This window comes from Pogonomyrmex barbatus, unplaced genomic scaffold (assembly GCF_055798465.1).
Source record: "Pogonomyrmex barbatus isolate J1 unplaced genomic scaffold, ASM5579846v1 scaffold1, whole genome shotgun sequence".
Taxonomy (NCBI): domain Eukaryota; kingdom Metazoa; phylum Arthropoda; class Insecta; order Hymenoptera; family Formicidae; genus Pogonomyrmex; species Pogonomyrmex barbatus.
The window spans coordinates 22022168-22042834 of NW_028297098.1; the positions used below are offsets into that span (position 1 = coordinate 22022168).

The 20667-nt window shown below is 33.9% G+C and overlaps 1 protein-coding gene and 1 long non-coding RNA gene across 24 annotated transcripts in view; both read right to left on the bottom strand.

The window, feature by feature from the left end:
* Positions 1–20667, bottom strand: part of cac (calcium voltage-gated channel subunit cacophony) — a 167471-nt gene that overhangs the window by 97087 nt on the left and 49717 nt on the right. For all 23 annotated transcript variants that reach the window (XM_089082011.1, XM_089082013.1, XM_089082028.1 and 20 more), the window contains exon 2: positions 18965–19219. In XM_089082011.1, coding sequence (XP_088938137.1) covers positions 18965–19218 — 254 coding nt within the window. In that variant the 5' untranslated portion in view covers position 19219. The remainder of the gene's footprint in view (positions 1–18964; positions 19220–20667) is intronic.
* Positions 261–6058, bottom strand: LOC148938247 (uncharacterized). The gene is made up of 3 exons (XR_016139146.1): positions 2902–6058; positions 952–1058; positions 261–675 (listed from the first exon to the last, which is right to left on the bottom strand). It is a non-coding gene; the product is annotated as an uncharacterized LOC148938247 (long non-coding RNA).

The window sequence follows — 20667 nt, forward strand, 5'->3', positions numbered from 1 at the left end:
TGATAACTAAAACTGTAACATGACCATGTATATATATTTTAATTAATTTCATAAATTAATTCCGTAAAAAATATTCACAAGACAAGATGACAATTGGAAGGTTCTTAAAATTATTAAAATGGAATTTTCAATTCCTTTATATATAAGATTTATTTTTTAAATCAAATATATTTCTTTATATTATATGCTAATAAAGATATTTTTTTCATAAAGTAATTTTTAACCCTCCCCACATTTTATCTATTAACTACAAAATAAAAAATAAAAAAGAATTATAAAATAACAATTAGTCATTGTCAGTTATTTCACGATTGTTATCCATTTATATAACATACGATTCGTACAATGTAAGAAATGTTCCCATAATACACTTTTGATATAATTTAGACATGATCAATACTTAAAATAAAATTTAATTTATATAAAATTATATAAAATTTTAACGGATATCACTAAAAATATAAAATAAAGTACTCTTGAGAATATACAAGGTAACTTTATAACAAGATCGCATCCAGGATTGTTGTGCACAGCAATATGTATTTGTGATTTGACGTAACAAGATTTCAATACAAACTCGATTTGAAACTTCAATTCGGGGAAAAAGATTCTTCCTCTTTACTCGGACTTGTAATTCGGTTATCTATGTGATCTTCAATTTACGATGTCCATAATCTATAACAATTTTTAATAAACAACATGTCATTTCTTCTTTTCTTCTGAGAAAAACGCACGTTCCGCTTTTGTTAGAAACAAATTAATAATTCTTGTAGACAATTAAATCTACGAGGCAACATAAAACTCTAGATATTATTCTTTCTTTCAAGACACATCAAAACGTAATATAACGAGGCAACAAAGATTCACATTACATTCTTTTACGCAAACTCTATTGTATTCTAAAACAAGAAAAATTTTCAAGCGGTCTCCTTAGACGTAACATCCTTTTACCTTTGAGAGTTCGTGAAAACGCCCTTCGTTCCGTGTAAAACAATTTCCACCGTCCCTTTCGTTCGGAGCGATTTCCGACCGGACGGCCGTAAAGGCAAAAACGACAGCTGGAAAGAGACAAAAGAGCGAAAAATCACGAATCGAAAGGCAACGATCACGACAATGATGGCTGTCACGAATACCTCAGCATTCGACCTGCAGGTGCAGAAAACTTGACCGAGTTTTCGAGTCGCACGCGGCGCAGGGCGACCCAGATTTTGTCCACTGCTTTCCCTCCTACCCTCTCTTTTCCACCCTCCCATCATTTGTATCCCCGGCTTGAAAGCCCCTGCGTTCTCTCTCTTTCTCTTTCTCTGTCAAAACTCTTCCTCTCTCTTTCCCTTTTTATACTACCCTCCTATTACCCTCCTATAAATCCCCGTGCAACAGTGCCATTTGCGTAGGGGATGAACCTCCTCTGGGTGACATTTCGGATCACGCAAGAATATCATTGCGTTTCGATGATACTATCGAGATAGAATAATATATAAAGGTTTCAAAAAAATTACATTGGTTGTTAATAATGCATATTCCAAAAAAAATACGCATTATAATTTCTTTAACAATTGTTTTTTAACTCGTTTTTTTTTTACTCATTTTTAAATTGTTTTTTTTAATCGTTTCCAGCTAATTAAGTAGTAAAAAAAATATTTATCCCATCAGTGTCAAATGTTAAGAAGAAAAATGATGAACCGGTAATTTTTAAAAAGTCTTAAATGACAATAATTGTTGATTATCGAATTTCTAAGAATTAATAATTACATTAATTATATAATTCATTTCATAAACGTTACATTTATCAAGAGAATCCTGAGAAGAGAGAAAAGCACTCAAATCAGCCACTAGGATTTCTTGCTAAGATAATTTGCGATTAATATTAATGCGTTAACAAACTAACTCTCATCATTCGTTATGCTCACGCCATTGATATCAGCAAAGCCTTTAACTCGCCACCATAAAATGCACTTGATCTCTTTTACGAACAGCTGTCACCCGCCTAGTTTCTATCAACCCCAGTGTCGCACGTCAAGGGTGAATACTACCGGCGCGAATATTGTTAAACACCAGAGTATCGATAACGAAGTTCCGCGTGCGAGAATGCCTTGAATATTAATCCCTTTTTTATACATTTGCGTCGCCTCTTTCATTTATTGTTAAAATAACAATAAGATATTTATTAATGGCATACGATACCTCGCACGCGTAAAAAAATCTCGAAATATAAAATTGAAAAAAAGAATTGAATATTTTAAATTATAGGATTAAGTAATAATCATGACTGATGATGAAATGTGATCAAGTGTCACGAATGGTTAAATTTATATAAATATCTAAAAATTATATATAAAATATCTTATGTAAAATATCTAAAAATTTGAGAGAATTTCTTCATTCAATTAGCGATCTTAAATTAAAATAATTTTCATCGTTGTTATTTCTAGAAATATCTTCGGATTATCTGCAGATATCATGAATACCTATATCGAGAATCTGATTTGCGCAATTATTTCTTGGTGGATTTCTATTAAATATTTATTTAACTATCTAGAATTTAGAATCACCAATTCATCATCAATTTTTTTTTAAGAGAGATACGACATCTTTACCTATTCTCTGTTACACAAATCTATGATTTTCTCAAAACTATGTTAACAAATCTTCTTAGTTATTTAAAACCATTACGAGAAACGTCTTCGAGACACTGCAATAATCGAGATATCCAATTGTCACGTGTATTTCCGTTACCGTATTTATCGGACAAGGGAATAAACCGCGAGGCGTAAATTGAACGACGCAAATTGATTAATTCGTCGCCGAGCATCGCGCTCGATGTTTACGGGAGTATCGATTGCTAATGGTGGTTCGCCCGGATTTCAGTCCTCATGCGGTAGCAACTTCTCCATAACACACCTCCGTAAAGTCACTCCGAGCGGCTCGGTGAGGGTGGACTTCTCCCGTGTGCATTTCGGCGGAACCGGAAATGGCGCTTGTCTCCCAAGGGTAACGAATCCAATTTATTTCGGGTGAGACAGCTCCGGCGCGTGTGCGTACACGCAGAATCCATGGAGCTTCGGTCATGCGTAAAGCAAACATTACACATGCAATGCGTATTTTTGCCCTTTTTGAAAAAAAAAAAAAGGGATACTTATACATCGATATCCAGTACGATTCGCAAATAAACCATATAAATGTCGAAAGTTTAACTAAAAAGGGTTTAATTACAATAACACTCGGTTAAAATCGGTCCGATTAAAAAAAAGGCCTCAATAGTGTATACTCAAAAATATTTTTATGAAATCACAATAGGATAAACTCTACAAAAGAAACAAAAGATCAACTTCACTGCTGGTAAAATCTGCAGGTTGACCTATTTCCTCGGGAAACATTATTCCGAAGTAGAAAATCAAATCGCGGTAATTAAATATAATGCAAGATGGCTCTGACATAAAGAGAGCACTTTGGGATGTTAAATTCTTTGACCGATTTTTAAAATCGATCCACTGACATTAATATCTTTCCAATTAAATCCGACATGAAAATTCTGTTAAAGTAAAATCTATTTAAAATGGAGCGAGAGAGAGAGATGAGATTTTGTCGGCTATTCGGGTTTGCTTAGCTTTTGAATTACTTATTAAATAAATAAAATATTTAAAAGGGTATTATTTAGTGGCAATCAAATTTCGCATTACTATTTCAAAATATCTGTAAATAGAGTGAAGTGCGGTAAATCTGGCGTACCCTGTATATAATATGATTATCAGCATCGGTATCGCGTGACGTCGCTCTCTCAACCAGGAATTATTACTCCAATTATCTTAATTACCGCGGTTCCTGCACTTTTTCGTGTACGAAGGTAAAATCAGACCAGTAATTGAAGAGATTGAGGACGAAATGAAAGGAAAAAAGGGGTAGGTTGGACGATTCTCCTTTTTGCTATCTGTCAGTCGGGGTAATGCTGAGTCCACGGAAGCTTCACGAAGACTAAAAGTAAACGTTAGAAAAAAATATCGATATCAGCATCAAGTAATAATGTTAATGTCGTTGAATGTTCATAATATAATGTAAATTGATGAGTGAAAATTGAAAAAACCGTTGAAAAATCGATAAATTGAAAACTCAAAAACTAGTCTAGCAAGCGGCCGCTCTATTTCGTAATATAAATTATAAGATATAAAGCAAAGTATTGTTTCGACTCACGATCTCGCAAAATATAATATTTCGCATTTTTACATTTTATACGAGCTCACATTTTATTTATATAGAATTCTGTAATCAATAGATAAATATCGTCTGCTTTAAGCCTCAACGAGATAATGCTATTCAACGATTACTGCATTGTTTATTGTCCATTAATACTATTTTGTTCTCGTCTAGCCGAGCAAGAGGGAGGAAGAGGCGAGAGAATTGCGCACGGGGAGTCGGTTATTCGATCGATTATTTAGAATTACCACATTCGCCAAGAATATTGCATTATTACGCCATTACACCCGGCATTACAAAGAGAATAATAATGTACGTGGCAATTAATATAATACTGCGCGGAATTAATATAATACTCCACTTATATCTCACTGTGTGTGATTATTAATTAACGACATCTTCGTATCAATATCGTGATAATAAATCAATCAGAGGAGGCAGGATTATAATCTTTTTCCATTCGCTAACGTATCTATCAATCGATGCAATTAATGACGATTACTACCAACATTAATTATTATTATTATTATTATTATTCTATATATATATATAGATTATATTATAATTATAATTATAATTATTGTATAAAATGTTTCAATAAATCTCTCGAAGCCATAATGACGAAAATTAGCAATGTCTATCTTTGTATACATGACCGACGCAGTTTTTACCCGTGTTTGACCTACATTATTTTTTATTTAATTTAGATTTATTCTTTTGCAATTATAGCGATTTTTAAAAAGTGTGTTGTTAGTGTGCAATTCTAAATATATTTTATCATAAGAAAAACATAAGAAAAAAACTTGTGGTAAGAAAGGTGACCTGATATCTGAATCATTAGGCGCGGAAGGGTTAAGGGCTGCCTCATCGCGACTACATTGTCCATTCGGAATCTTCCTCATTCGCACCCCATTTTCATTCTTCTTCCCATTTAGATCGTATCTCGACGAGACAATAAACGCAACGAGCTGCATTACGCTCGTAATTAAGGTGAACGGACCTTCGTTCTTCGATTAAAATCATCGATTAAAAGTAGATTCACGTAGATTTATCATTTCAAGAAAATAAGAAGCAATAATACACCTAGGGCTACATTTGTGAAATATGGGCGCATTTGATCATTCCAAAAATAATTTCGTAATTTCGAAAATCTATGTCTTTACGTGACATGATATATTCAATAAATATTTTCCAATACAAATTTATTATTGTAATTAATGACTGCCATTATTATAATAATTATCTTTATTCCAGTTGTTTTAAATAAATCGATAAACGTAAACGTAATAATAATTTAATTTATTATACTTTAATTAAGGTCTACTAGTCCTATCTGACCTAAAAAAAGTCAATTGTGATGATAATCCCAAGAGAACTATTTCTAAGCGAGATTTAAACATAGAAAAAATTAAAGAAACAACGGGGAGCAGAAAGACGATCGACTGACAGGGATTATGGAATGTAGGACGTCGAACTTTTCTCGACCCTACATTCCTATTGCCTATTGCCATCTTTCCTCGCCACCATCATTCCTCATCTATTCCCATCCAATCAAATCGCTGACAGGCACGTAGGAATCGTGGGGATTGAAGATAAGTTCTCAATGACTTTGGATAATTTTATATCATGTCCGTGTGAGCGCAGGAAAGTGTGATTCTTTTTGCACATTCACGTGACACTTCTGCGCCTTTAACTCTTTCGTCATCAAAGGCAAAGTAACGAGATTACTCGACACAGCAGAATTAAGGGGACCAGAGGACCTTTGAGGAGGAAAAAAACTGTCGTTCATAGACTGATGTTCAAAGGTGGATCGCCAAAGAATGACAAAGAAGTAGAATAACAAAATTAATAGGCATGTTCGTTAATGCCCCATCGAGAATATATGCGATATGAGAAATTTAAAATTAAAATTAAAAAAAAAAAATCTTAAGTCATGAAACATATCTCTGTAGAGATGACATATAAAAATTTGTTATGAAAAAGAATGAGATATAAAATACACAAAGCTATCCGAAACTTTTATACTAGAAAAATATAAGAACACATATATATATATATGTCGATGATTTTATAACATTTCGAATATATATATTTGCAAAATGTACTTGTATTTGTAAAATACTTTTGTTTTTTTAGCTACATTGTATCTTAGTGGAGGAATACTAAACGAGAACGCGAAAACAGAAAACGCAAAAGAACAATCTTTCTTCTGCCCGGAATCAAAGTGGAAGAATTGCGGCACGATGTGGTGTTTAATTTATTAAGCGGTTACACTTAATTCACGCGTTAAGTACAGCACTTCAAAGAAATACATTTGTTTACGTTGCAAAGTAAACAAAAAAACATTCACAAAAAGTTTCACGCTTGTTCAAGAAGATTACTACAACAATCTCCTCGTCGCAAATTTATCGGGCCGGATACTAAATAAAGAAATTATCTAAACCTAAAACTTTTTTTTTGAGTAAAAAAAAAAAACGAATTTCACGAGATAAAATGATCAAATATATATCCTGTATGTTTTGAATAAAGACATTCAATGTAAAATATTATTGTAATATAATCGTAATTATCGTAATTATTAGAAACGACAGATTCAAGAAAGCATCATTTTCTTTTCACGTATTTCCTTCAATTGTTCGATGTTCCTAAGAAAGAGCGGATTCAAACGGGATCAAAAAAGTAGATTTTCCTTTGTGATTTAATACACCTGATTTCCTCTCTTGGATAATCGTTTGCGATTGCTATCTGAAATAACTTGGAGCGAGGCAGAGTATTATTAATTTAACTCACGGAATATCTTAATAAATCATAAAGAGGTGATTCGTGATGAATAAGCGATATATTCGTTAGTTAACAATTGATTCCACTTCGATCGGCGCGATTCGTCGAAAAAAGGGACATAAAGAGTGGTCTTTTACTTTTAGCCCCTTTCAACAATATTGCTATCTTTAAGAATAAATACGCATAATTAGAATCTAATTAAAGCTAATTAAAGAAGCAAAGATTTTCATCTTATTTTTCACTAATTAATAAACGTAACTGTTATCGAAATTAATTTTAACATTCCATTTTTATTATATTTAATTATTAATGTTGAGAAAAAAACTGTTGTATTATCTCTTTGTTATTCTCATAAAGTCATAAAAAGGATTCAATTTTTTATACGAAGAACTGATATTTTTTTTAGTTTGCTATATTTTTTTATCGCTTTTATGAGTGCTCTCACATTATTGTCATTATCACAAATTCAATTTCATCGTTATCCTGTAAATGGAAATAACTACAGCCTGTAACGGAGGAAGACATGCCTATCCTCGTTACGAGCTCATCCTCGTTGAACTTACATCGATAAAGGTCGAAAGTCACTGCGTACGCGGGATAACGTAGATGGCAGATAGGTATGTTATCTATGTGCTGTATCTGGCTATTAGTTAGCTCAAATGTAACGTCATTTCAGAAGCATGCCGATGACATCAACGACGCTGTTGGCATCGATGGTATTTCAGCCATTGCTGTTTGGAGTTTACGAGAAAAAAAATCGTGAATAACAGCTGTTACAATTAATATCGCATAATTCTCTTAATGTAACGCATACACAATACATATATTAATTATGTTTATTTAGATATAGATATTTACAATGTGAAATACACTTTTCGTGAAAACACATAACACAGCGAAATAATTATTAACAATTGATTAACAACAATTTTCATTTATTATAAACTAAATTGTGGACTGATGATTAAAAACATTTTTTTTCCAACTTTGCATATACCGCGCACCCTCGCCCTTTTTTGTAATTGTTTTTGTTGCACTTATATTTCTTCCCAGTTTTATGATCCAACTTTGTTAAGTTCACACTCCTGCTGCGAAAACTTTCTACCTTGTTATTCAAGAAAGAGCTCTGCTTTCCCAGCAAGATACCGAACAAAATGCAAGATACTGAACAAAATTTCTAAGTAATTGTATTAAAAACATCGAACGGAAGCGAACATATTATATATTACAAGAGAACCGCGCATCTGTAAGCCTATTTGCATATTTTCAAACAATCAGACAAATGAGTAGTCTGCTTTCTCGGGGAAATTTTTATCGTACACCGGCGCAATTTCGTCTCGTTGCTTCACACTTTTCCGATCGACTCGACTCGTCGGAGATCGATTTCTCTCGATATAGCTACAGCAGGGCGACGATGACGGTGACGAAAACAACGTCGTTGGCCTGCGGCTTTCGTCATTCGCCGGGTAGCCCGTTGTAACGTCGCATCCGCGCGATTACATTGTACAATACTGGGGTGGAGAATTTTAATCGAATCACACGATCGGTCTATCAAAGAGCGGCTTCGTGATAACGTCACGTCCGTATCGGCCAATGAAGCTCGACCTAGAAATCATACGCGCCCTCATAAATGTGCCATAGACTTTCTAAAATCATGATCGACACAAGAGACTCAGTAAAAAATAATTTAGCATCGCGGACAATCAATTGCCGAATAATTTTTTCGCATTCTTTGACCATGCTCTAAATGCAAAACATATTTATAATATGTTTATAATTTATCTATAATATCTATATTTTATATATATATATATATATAAAATATAGATATTATAGATAAGATAGATATTATAGATAAATTATAAACATATTATAAATATGTTTTGCATTTAGACCATGATATATATATATATATATATAGATATGTGTAATATAAAATTATATCTTTTATTAAATTTACGAAAATTGAACATTTATGTATTTCTGTTTTAATCCCAAGAAAAATATCGAAATCATTAATTAAATATACCAATCAAAATTCGTTAATTTTGCTAAAAAGATTTTATCGGCTAATTATTTCGGGATGCTATTAAACTTTTCTTTATTTTTCTACTTTGTTTAAACCTGATTATGTAATTTAAGTTTATTACTCTTTTTCTTTAAGTATAAATGCAGATTATTTAAAGGGAGTATGCGTTATCATACGTATATGTTCACAAGAGAGAGAGAGAGAGAGAGAGAGAGAGAGAGAGAGAGAAGTAAAAAACAAAAAAATTACAATTTAATGGAATTTGTGAAAAATATCCGGTCCTAAAAAGGGTCCTAAAACATCCTGTTGAGTAGACGAAAGACCAGCAATATGCGAAAGCACGTACTTCTTCTAACAGAGATAGCAATAATCTCATTTCCTTCGATCGAGAAGGCCCTATCGCCGTGTGTCAACAAACAGACAAATATCCTAACTCGATAATAGGGTCGTCAACGTAAAAGAATCGAATCCATTTCGGTACGTTACATCTCTCCTTAATCACAATCTTCAAACAGTTCCTCTTCTTTCTCGATTCTAAAAGATATGTATATCATTGTGTCACATAGTTCATTTCAATTAATTGAAACACTAACACTATAATTTGCAATGGCATTAAGGTAAAGACGTTTGATATTAATTTCAAGTCCCTGACGCGGAATTCAGACGCGTTTAATAATGCAGATTCAACAAACCGTATCACGCTATCTCTCTCATCTATCTCACACATATACTCGCCGTTATACTTATATCTTGGATTTATATATATATATATATATATATATATATATATATATATATATATATATCAATTCGAGAAGGCTCCTTAAAACCAGATAAGCCGGGCGATCGTTAAGGGAGAATATACCGAGCGGAAATAAAGTCCGGCGAAGCTTGCCGCGCGCGCGGTCCGTCCTTTCCTGCGGAAAGTTCGAGAGGAGGAATATAAATCTACGGGAGAATCGGAAGGAAGTATCACCGAGGAAATTTACGTCTGCCGGACGAAGCTCCATCGATCTGCAAAACAACCCGGGCAATGCACCGCGCGATACGCTGTCATGTATAACGACTTTATCGGCATGTTGATAATGAATCAGCGGCGGGCTTGTATGCAAAGGGGCTTCGGAAGTCAAGTCATTCGAACCTCATTAGACGTGTACGATCATCATCTTCGATTTCAATCGGAGATTCAGTTTTTTTTTCTCGAGCATTAAGATTCATGCTCCTCTCCATGGCCATTCATCAGTATCATGTTTTAATTAGATTATACTCTTGTCCAATTATCATAGTCCCATCTAATTATTATGCCTTTCTTTTGAGGCACGAATTTTTCTTAACTCAATTTTACCTTCAACTTTATTCATCCTATATACCATCCATATATATGTATATATAGGATATATATATATATATATATATATATATATATATATATATAGATAGAATGTCTTATTTTAATGGAAATAGTCAAAAACGAAGTAATTCACAAAGACATGAGTCTGTTAAAAATTGTAACATTGCGAGGGAAGCGTAACATAAATTTTTTAAAAAGTTTCTTATAAATTATTTACTTCATTTATTTAAGATATGTGACATCGTTTCAGTATTGTACATGTGAGTGTGGGTAAATATCAACGACTTGACCACAATGAGACTTCCTTATTGCTTATGACTCTGATATATATATATATATATATATATATATATATATATATACACACCATACAAAGGCAAATGGATTTATGTCTTTTTCTGAAAAGAATAGAAAGGATAGAACAATAAGGTTTCCATATCACACGACCTCTTTCGGCCTCGTTTAAGAATTAATTATATTCACAGGTGTTCAGAGGTGATATTCATGATGCATTATACGCCGTTTTTTTATTAATATCTAAATTTAATCTAAATATAATTTAAATCTAAAATTTATATAAAAAAAAATTATAATTTTTAAAGTATTATTAATAAATAAATTAGTATATAATTTGTAGGTAATTATAAGGTTGCACAGAGATGAATGTAGCACCACAATATTTTCCAACGTTACATTTGACAAAGTACAATGATATTTCGGGATAAGTGGCACACACGCAATTAGTACAACGTGTAAATTAATGAGAAAGATAATCAAGCGTGATGTTAAAGCGAGGCAATCGAGCGCCATAAGAGCATCTTTATTGGGGCATATTTAACGGGAAGATTTAGTAGCACGAACCTTTTGACAAAATATATTTCTCGCAACCGCGTTAACAGCTTCCGGTTTAAGGTTTAGAGACGGTCGTCTTTCCAAATCTCCAGACGACATATCGAGATCCGGAAGGATGGTGAAATAAAAGCGAGGCGACCGGGACATCCCGAACCAGCCGGACACGTCGTTACGCGCGGAGGCGTTTTATTACAAAATATTATCCCTGGGAGAGCACGATGGAGTAATGGCGGCAGTCACCGGGGTTTACTGACCCGGCAGGCAGGCGACGATGTCGCCGCTCCGTTTTCATCGAGCATAAGTCGAGAATATCCCTTGTCGTTTTGAAAATTTCACGCGCATTCTGGTATTTCGCTTTATCGTTCCGATAAAACTTGCTTATGCGGGCGCGAAAAGCACAATTCTGAAAAAATATGAAACGAGAGGAAGTCCAATCAAAACAAAATAATAATAATAATCACTATTTTATCTGTAATATAAAATAACTAATTACATAAGAGATTCTAACATGAAGAAATAAATATTAAAAATATTATATCTTACTTGTAAAAAATTCTTTCGCGTAACTACGTGACATAGAATTACTTTATCGTATCATTAATCTTATTAAGAAGAATCGTAGCGAGTATATAAGACTGAAAAATATTATGTAAACTATAATATTAAAAAAAAAAAATATATATATATATATATATATATATATATATATATATATACCTTGGGGAATGCCTAGGGATTCGTGTGAACTATGCGTGCGTGCGAAGGGAAAATAAAAGGTCTGTCGGTTAATGGCAATCTAATTTTCGTAAATATCAGGGAAATGTCAGCAGGGTAACGTGTAGGTCGTTAATAGTTACAGCCCTGCTAAGTCAGTATTGCCACGGGCGATAATCTCTAATTATTTGAAAAACTTTTCCTCCCTCCCTCCAGATTACTTTTTTATCCCGCAAATTCCTCGAGTGTGTCAGACCGAAGCAAAGTTTCCCATGTTCTTTGATCTTTTTCTTGATCTTTTTGGAAATATTCCATGATATCGCAACGATAATAATAATTGTAAACTCGGTGAAGTCTAGAAGTCCCAAAAGCTGAATAAAAGTGGAAATAAATATTATTGTTAATCTTAATAACTAAAAATAAAAAAAATGTTAGCTTAAAAAAAATCGTAAACATCTAGCAATATATCGGGATTTCCTGAATTTTTGCTGATGTAATCGTAAAAATGTTTTCACTGTCTTCAAAAGAATAGAGAGTTTGTAGTCAAATTCTAAACAGCCTTTTCTCAACGCATGCATGAACGTTTTATATTAATGGCGTAACAACAGGTTACGCCATTAATTGTTATATGTTTTTTTTTTCTAACGTCTTATCGTTGCGTAACCATCACGATTAAATCATTAGTATTTTCATAAATGAATCATGCTTTCAAAAAGAATATGTAATAATTAATCAATACTTTAGATATCATCCTATTTTAATAAAAGATTGCCTTTTATTTTTTTAATTAAAATAAAAATTATTTGTTGAACCTATTTCCAATTCATTTATAAAAACTTCAAAAAAAATCTCATAAAGTCTATTAAAAATAAAATATATCACACACTATTTGCCAATAAAAATTAAGATTCATGTTATTGTTGTTTTGCTTCACATTCGGCAATTTTAAAATTATCTAATTAAAAAGATTCCAGATTATCTTTGTCTTGTACAAATTTTATTTTTCATTCAAGAAATAAATACTCCATTGTTGAAAACATTTAATTTTCAATTTTCACCTTAATTAGGATAGATCAAGAAAGCGTAAGTTGCAACGTATTTTTCCTCGTGCGCTCCGCTCGAGACGACTTCGTCTCTGCGCTGAGAATAACTCAAAAACGAGTGACGTCAGGCGATAAAATGGAAGGCGCGTGGGCCGATTTCCACATACGTGGTTTTTCCGCAGGTCTGCCCCTGCCCCGTGAGTTAACAGCCCTTGGGAAAGAGAGACATCGTCTGCCGGACGACGACGACGACGACGACGATGGTGACTTTGACGGTGGCAAACCCCGGTATTTGCCCTGTATTTATCATTTTACCGCCGTTATAAAACGACGGGAAAATTATCGCCCGGCTAAAGTTAGGAAAAACGATACTCGTCGCCGAGACGTCGCGCCGACGTTAATCGCCGGCTTAAACTCTTTAAACTGTTACAACGCCGCGACATAGCAACATTTCGATAGCTTAGCGCGAAAAAAAGGATTCTTGAAGGAATGAGGGTAAGCGCATAAAATATCTCTGCATCGCGGTTAAAATACCTAGCCCATATTATTAAACGTTATTTAGAATCAGACAACTGTATTTAGCAATAAACATAACTACCGACGTAATAGAATAATGTAAATTTTATCTCGCATCGCCATTATATCGTCAAATGCAATGTAACATTTAATTTTAGGATTACAGAAACGACGATACTTATCTTAAAAGATAATAAAAAAAGATATGCTATGGTGAAATAAAAAAAAAAAATTCCATGCCTGAATATTTAAAAATCTTTACTGCTTGCATTTTCAAGAATGGGCGTATTCTCTTGCGCAAAATCATCATGAAAGTATGCACGTGAATGTGCACGTGTGTATGTATGACGCGAGTTATAAGGGGTGCGATTGGGGAACTCGCATTGCGGATCAGCGAGCGAGTCGACTCGGTGAAAAACATCTCGGTATTTCCGCATTCTCGAGAAGAAGACAGGCCGAGAAAAGATTGGCGGCAGCGACGTCGTAGGTGGTTTCCCGCATGTTTTCCCGCGGTTTTCCTACGCGCCCAGCGGGGACTGTTCAATCCTCAGAGAGAAAGATCGAAGCTTTCCATCCTCTATCCCATGCACGTCACTTTCTTCACTTGGTCTCACATCCCCCTCTTGGTTTCCCTTGCTTGAGAAAGAATGAAGAAGACGCAGCGTGAAATATAAAGACAAATGGATTGGTGAAGCTTAAGAAAAGCAAAGAGGAAGACGAAATCACCGATCGCCACGCGGAAATGAGAACATAGAAAAAAAAACATTTCGGATATGGAGAGAAAAGTAGAATGATAACATGGAGAAAATAGAAAATTACAAAGAGAAATAAGTAGAAAAAATAAAAGAAAAGAAAAAAGACAGAGCGATAAAGAAAACGAGAAGTAAAAGAGCACATGAGGGAAAAAGAAAGAAAGTTGAAGAATGTAAGACAGAAAATAAAAGAGAGCAGGTGCAAGAGAATGAGAGAGAGAGAGAGAGGGGGGGAGGGAAGAGGGAGAGAAGAGATAATAGTGAGAGAGAAAGGGCGCGAGCCACTGAAGGTTCGCGGAGGGCAAGCGAGAAGCAGAGTGAGAAAGAGAGAGAAAGAGAGAGAAAGAGAGAGAAGCAGAGGATAGTAGAGACTGGGCAAGGGAGAGAGAAAGAGAGGTGGCACGCGCAATGCGGGTATTGATTCACGGTGGTGGCAACCGGCAGCCAGCCTGAAACACACGACCGCGCCGAGTCGACTCGACTCCGCGACTCGATTCACCGTCGAGACAAGAAGGGACCGAGTCATGAGCCAGCAAGAAGATAAGAGAGACAGAGAGAGAGAGAGAGAGAGAGAGAGAGAGAGAGAGAGAGATAAAGATAGACGGAGAGAGAGAGAGAGAGAGAGACGAGGGAGAAAAAAGGATAAAGAGACCACGTCTCTAAGTCGATCGGTTCGACTTCACAAATCGTTTATCGTTAGAACTATACCGAATGTCTTTAAAAAAAAATCTACTGCCGATTTCACAGGAGAATGAAAAGATCAGCTTCTCTTTTTCGATCCAAATACAGAAATCCCCGCAAGAAATATCTTCGCTTGAGTTAACAGCAGTAAATAAAAATTTAGCATGCAGAAAAAAATTCTCGCAGAAATATTATTACAATTATACCATTTTAAATAGTGATAGAATCGCTTTAAAATCTAAAAAGAAGGATGCTTTATAGAATCCTTCAATGCTTACAAGACTAATTACAAAGCAACGTCGTAACTCCAGTACTTATTCAAGCCAACAAACATTTATAACATACAAGTAATAAATTGTTTTCATCTTAATTTTAGAGTGACATTGTTTAAAAGGCGAAATTTCTCCAGACACGTTCATCCCCTCAAACTAAAAAAAAAAAAATCATTGTTTTACAGTCACCCTGTACAGTACTGCAAGGCGCATAATTATGCGAATTGTAGCGGTGCAAAAATCGAGAAAAGTAGCGTGTTTGAAAGCGCACGGGAGTAGATCCGGTTTCAGGGTTAGGACCGATCAGGGTTAGATGGTATCGGCCGGGGCTCTTGCATGCGCCTAACATGCCCGGGGATATCCCGGCAATGCGTAGGATTGGACGCTGCCCATGTGAGTGTTAATAAAACTGTTCTCGGCTCGGCATACAATATAAAATATCCCTGATGTAGATACAGATATAACGTAACAGATATAACGTAATAGAATATTTGTTATGTACACAAAGGTTAGAAAAATGTTTTATATTATACTTCCATGATATCTCGCAAATTTGCTTTATCTTGAGAATATCTTTCCTACAGCTTTTTACTAGGTGACTATAAAATTGAGAAGAAACGAGAAAAGTATCGGGAAAAAGATTTTTTATTATATTCATAAAAAAAAAATTACTTAAATAGAAAAAGTTGAAATTATTTTCTGCGACATAAAGAAAATCGAGTTTTGTTGTTCTTTATTATATGAAATTTAATTATTAAACAAAGTTTAAGTACTTTTGAATAATTTATATTAAACTTTTATATAGAACTCTGCGCAGCTGTAAATTAGAATTGAAATTCATACTGATGTTTCTATTCACGAAAAATAAAAGATTTTGATCAACTCTGTTTCCTAAACTTTATCTATAGAAAAGCAATCTTAAAAAACAAAATAACAAATATCAACTAAATACATATTGAGTGCACAGTTGATATTATTTTATATTTGTATATATATATATATATATATATATATATATATATATATCGAAGCAGAAAAAAAAAATAAAAATGTGTATATTCCAATGTATATTCTAGGGTTATCTATCATATCCATTTAACGCACGAATCTATCAATTATATAATGACAAAATTGATATAACTAAATATCATTACAATGTCATTACTCGCATCAATCTGATATTTTTCTTTTTCTAAATTAAATAATTTTTTTCACACTATGTGTGGAGTAGCAAATAAGTAGCATTGGAAGTAGCATCGATTCGCGTCCGTTAATAAAATCCGTCGGTTCGGAGCATCGATTTCCCGACGACAACGCGAAGACAACGCGGAATCGAGCGTGATAAATAAAGGAGGGTGCTCAGATCGGCAGCGCGACGCTCGGATAGGTACGTCCCTTAATAGCAAAGGTCGAGAACCTTGTCGAGTTGACTCGCGGGATAGCGCGCAGACCTACTTCCACGTAACGTCGATTCCTTTTATTGATTCTATTTTTGCGAGAAGTCGAGAAAGGGAGGACTAGAAAGAGACAGAGTAAGAGAGAACACTCTCCTTTGCCACAATCACTGTCGCGATTCGTGTGTTACCGATGTCCGGTCTTTCATCGAAAAATGATAATATCCAAAAACTGGGACGTTATCCAGATCGCCCGGATGCCGAAACTTCGATAATATAAAATACCATTGTTAAAATAGGACAGTTATTTTTACGCGATATTGCCTATAAAATATAAAAAAATGGACATAATTATTAATTAATCGGGAATCGATCTCCGGTATTCCAATTTCAGATGTATTACTAGTTAACTGGTTAACACAGCAATTCTTCCGACAATTACATAAATGCGTCATATTTTTTTAATAAAATCTCTTCGAAAAAAAAAAAAATAATAATAAATATTACGTGAAATGTAATATTATAATATGACGTCCTAAGTAAGAAAAGTAGAGAATAGTACATAATCACGATTATGAATAAACAATTATGATATTTCGACAAGAAAGAATTTTGCTAAAAATAAACTCGCTAAGTTTAATAGAAGTTAAAGTATCACTTTGTTGACTAAAATCACTTTGATATTCATAAGATAATCTGTAAGATGATCGACGTACTAATTTCGGAAATAGGCGACATTCGATCCGACATTTCGTAAAGCGCTTCGCGAAGAAGCCATGAAGAAATGATGACAATAAAATGATCCGGGAGAAACATCACGGAAACGATCGCAAAATGAAGAGAGAGAGAGAGAGAGAGAGAGAGAGATAATAATTAGATTCACTCTGGTGAACGGCCGGCGACGGCGCGCGTTGCTGGAAATAGAAAGTAACTGCCGAACAATCGAAGACTAATCGATAGCGTGTAAAGCTGGACGGAAGCCGCGAGGGGTGTACAGACACCTCGCTACATTAGACTTTAATTCGGCCGCAGTAGTGCATGACCCGATATGGTCAGACGCAGCCTTCGTCTGGCACCATCTTCGCGACGCTACTGAAAGCTCGAGTTGATCATTGAGAGATAATTTCATAAAAATTGGCTGGTTTCTTGTAAAAAGTGAACAGAAAATTTAATTATGCTTAAATCATTATTACATTATAATTATTATTATAAAGTCACAAATTATGTTGTAACGTATTACATATATTAAATCTAATATTACTTTTTTTATATTTCTTTTATTTTCTTATTTTCTTTTTTATACGAGAGAAGTGATTATCTAACGAGTTAACCCTGCCTGCAGAATTTTATTATAATTTAAGTGACGATTCAATTTTAGAGAGATTAAAATAATATCTAATTCTGTATTAAAAAATAAATCAATTTCCAATATTTTGCTTTTTATCATAGTATAGATAATATTAATTTCTGAATTGTCGTTTAAGTAGCAACTATCTATGATACATCAAGACAAAAACGGCATAGCGCTCTGCTTATCGACATCTGTTTAAGGGTTGAATACCAGGGGTGAGAAATATTACCGACGGTTGCAGCACATACCGACCAAATACTGCTTTATCAGAAAGCAGCTTGTACCGTTTGATATTCTTATCAACGTTATCTATCGTCGACTTTTACTAACGGTACGAAAGGTAAAATTCTATAGAACGGGTTGAAACATTGTCGGTAAAATAAATTTCGCACGAATAACACAAAAAATAATTTTAAGCGATAAGAGATATATTGTGTACTCATCCAATGATTTTTTAACATATTTATGTAACCTCTAAAAATTGTAAAATATTATTATCTTATTATCTTTTATTAATTGTTGTATATCCACAATAATATTGAGATTTGCATTATATATTTTGTTCTATGTTTACAGAAAAACTATCAATAAAAATATAAAAGTTTTTCTTATTGGAATATAATGTTTTATATAATACAAAAATCCATTATTGAACAAAGTATTCTACGAATAATCATTATAATAAGCAAAAGCCTCAAGAGGCATTAAAAATCTTTAATAAGCAATTTTTATAGATAATATTTAATATTCTATCCTCAATTCACTAGCTATGTTTCTCAAATTTGTCGATGAATAAAATAAGACAGAATTGCACATAAATCATATTGGGTAGATTATTTCAATATCAATTGTCAAAATACGGTGCCATAAATCAAAACGCAAGGAAACAGATTTTACATGTTTATCAAAAATTTTTTCATTTTCCTCTTTTTTTATCTTACAAAATTCCCAAGTTAGAGTCTCATCTGTGGTAAGTAGTCATAATTAAAAGTTCGAATAAGAAAATAACGCTCTGTGATCAGGGGCGTATCACTCACATAATATCGCCAAGCTTGAGTCGAGTCTGTATAAGGGCGCAACTCTTGTGGTCACTGGTAGTGACAGCCCTCCGTCTCCTGGCAGCATATCGGGGCATCGTTTCCAAATGCGTTGCCCCGCCATCCGTATTTCCGGGACTTCCGCTGGTCCCTGATGTGGCCCCATAGCCAATGAGACCCACACTTCCACGCACCAGCGGATTACTGCCACGCCGACGCGTAGACACGTGCCGGCCTCCCACACCACCCAGCATCCTGGAAAGGAAAAAAAGCAATTAAATCTATATCAGATTAAACAATTTTATATATATAATTACGAAATATGAAAACCTGTGGATTTTATCCCTACAATTGCAGTTTGGAATTCCAAAGCACGTGCATATTTGATATAAAAAATTGATATAGTATTAATATTAATTTTTTATTATATATTCTTAATTATTATTTATTATTCTCCAGAAAATTTGCATTTTATCTATAAAATTTTAATATTATTGATTTTAATCTTTTCTAACCTTTCTTAAAAAAATTTTATAATTTCTGACACTTTTCTGTAAGATGCTGAAAAAGATTCAAACAATTAAATGGAAAAAAGATAAGAATCCAAAAATATATAGATTCTTTTTTCGAAAATTTCATAAATATCCAGAAAATAAAAAGGTTTATATTTTTAGATTTTTTTATTGTCACGCTTAAATGTCATAATTTTTACGTTTACTTAAAAGTCAACTTTTATAAAAAAAATCCTGTCGAAAGATATTGAAACTCAAATCAATTTTAATAAAATTAAAAACATTAATACTAATTCGCATTAATACAATAAAAATATGAAGTTAAAGTCCCTGTTTTTTTATACTCAAGCATTTTTTGAAGAAAAAAACAATATGTCACAGTTTATTTTGTATCTGTATAGTGATATGTCGGAAACGATAACGCAATAAAAATAAAAAAATAAAAAAAAAACAAGAGTGTCGAGTATTTAGCGTTCCTAACTAAAAACTTTTTTATCTGATGTATCTTGAGTTTTGAAATTAGGGTCACCCCTATCATAAATCAACATGATACTTTAAATCGGATGATACGCATAAATCACGCAACGATAAACTGTCCAGGTTGTCCGGAATTGCCGCTCTCCGGCTTAAAAAAAATTGCAGGAATAGACTAACGAGGTATAGAATCCAACGGAGCGTTCTTTCGTTAATTAGGTTACGTTGACTGGCCTAATCTCGGCGCATCAGCGGCAGCTAGTAGTCACGCGATCGAGCACTTGTGCTCGTCTATTTTCTGGCACGCGTGTCAGGTCCATTAATAGCATTTTTTCCCCTTAACGTATCGATAATTCCTAACTAATCTTCATCAGATCGATGAGAAAAAGTCGGTCGTAATCGATTGGGGAGTGAAAGAGAGGAACCGTTGTTTACGACGTTACGACGGCACGAGACTTGAACGTGTCTTACACGTGTCATTCACATGTTATGCGAAACTCGTTAATTCACAAGTAATGCATTAAAGGCACCGTCTCTCGGCAATGTGCGTGAAATATTCTATCAATTACCCGCGTCTTGCGCATATCTATTGACTCCCTCGCGGCTTTTCAAACGTCACGAGCATGAATCTCTTTTCCATTTCTACCTTTTCTCTTCATTTCCTGAAAGCGTCCGTCGTGCACGTTGAAATGATGGAAAATAAAGCGCCACTGCTAT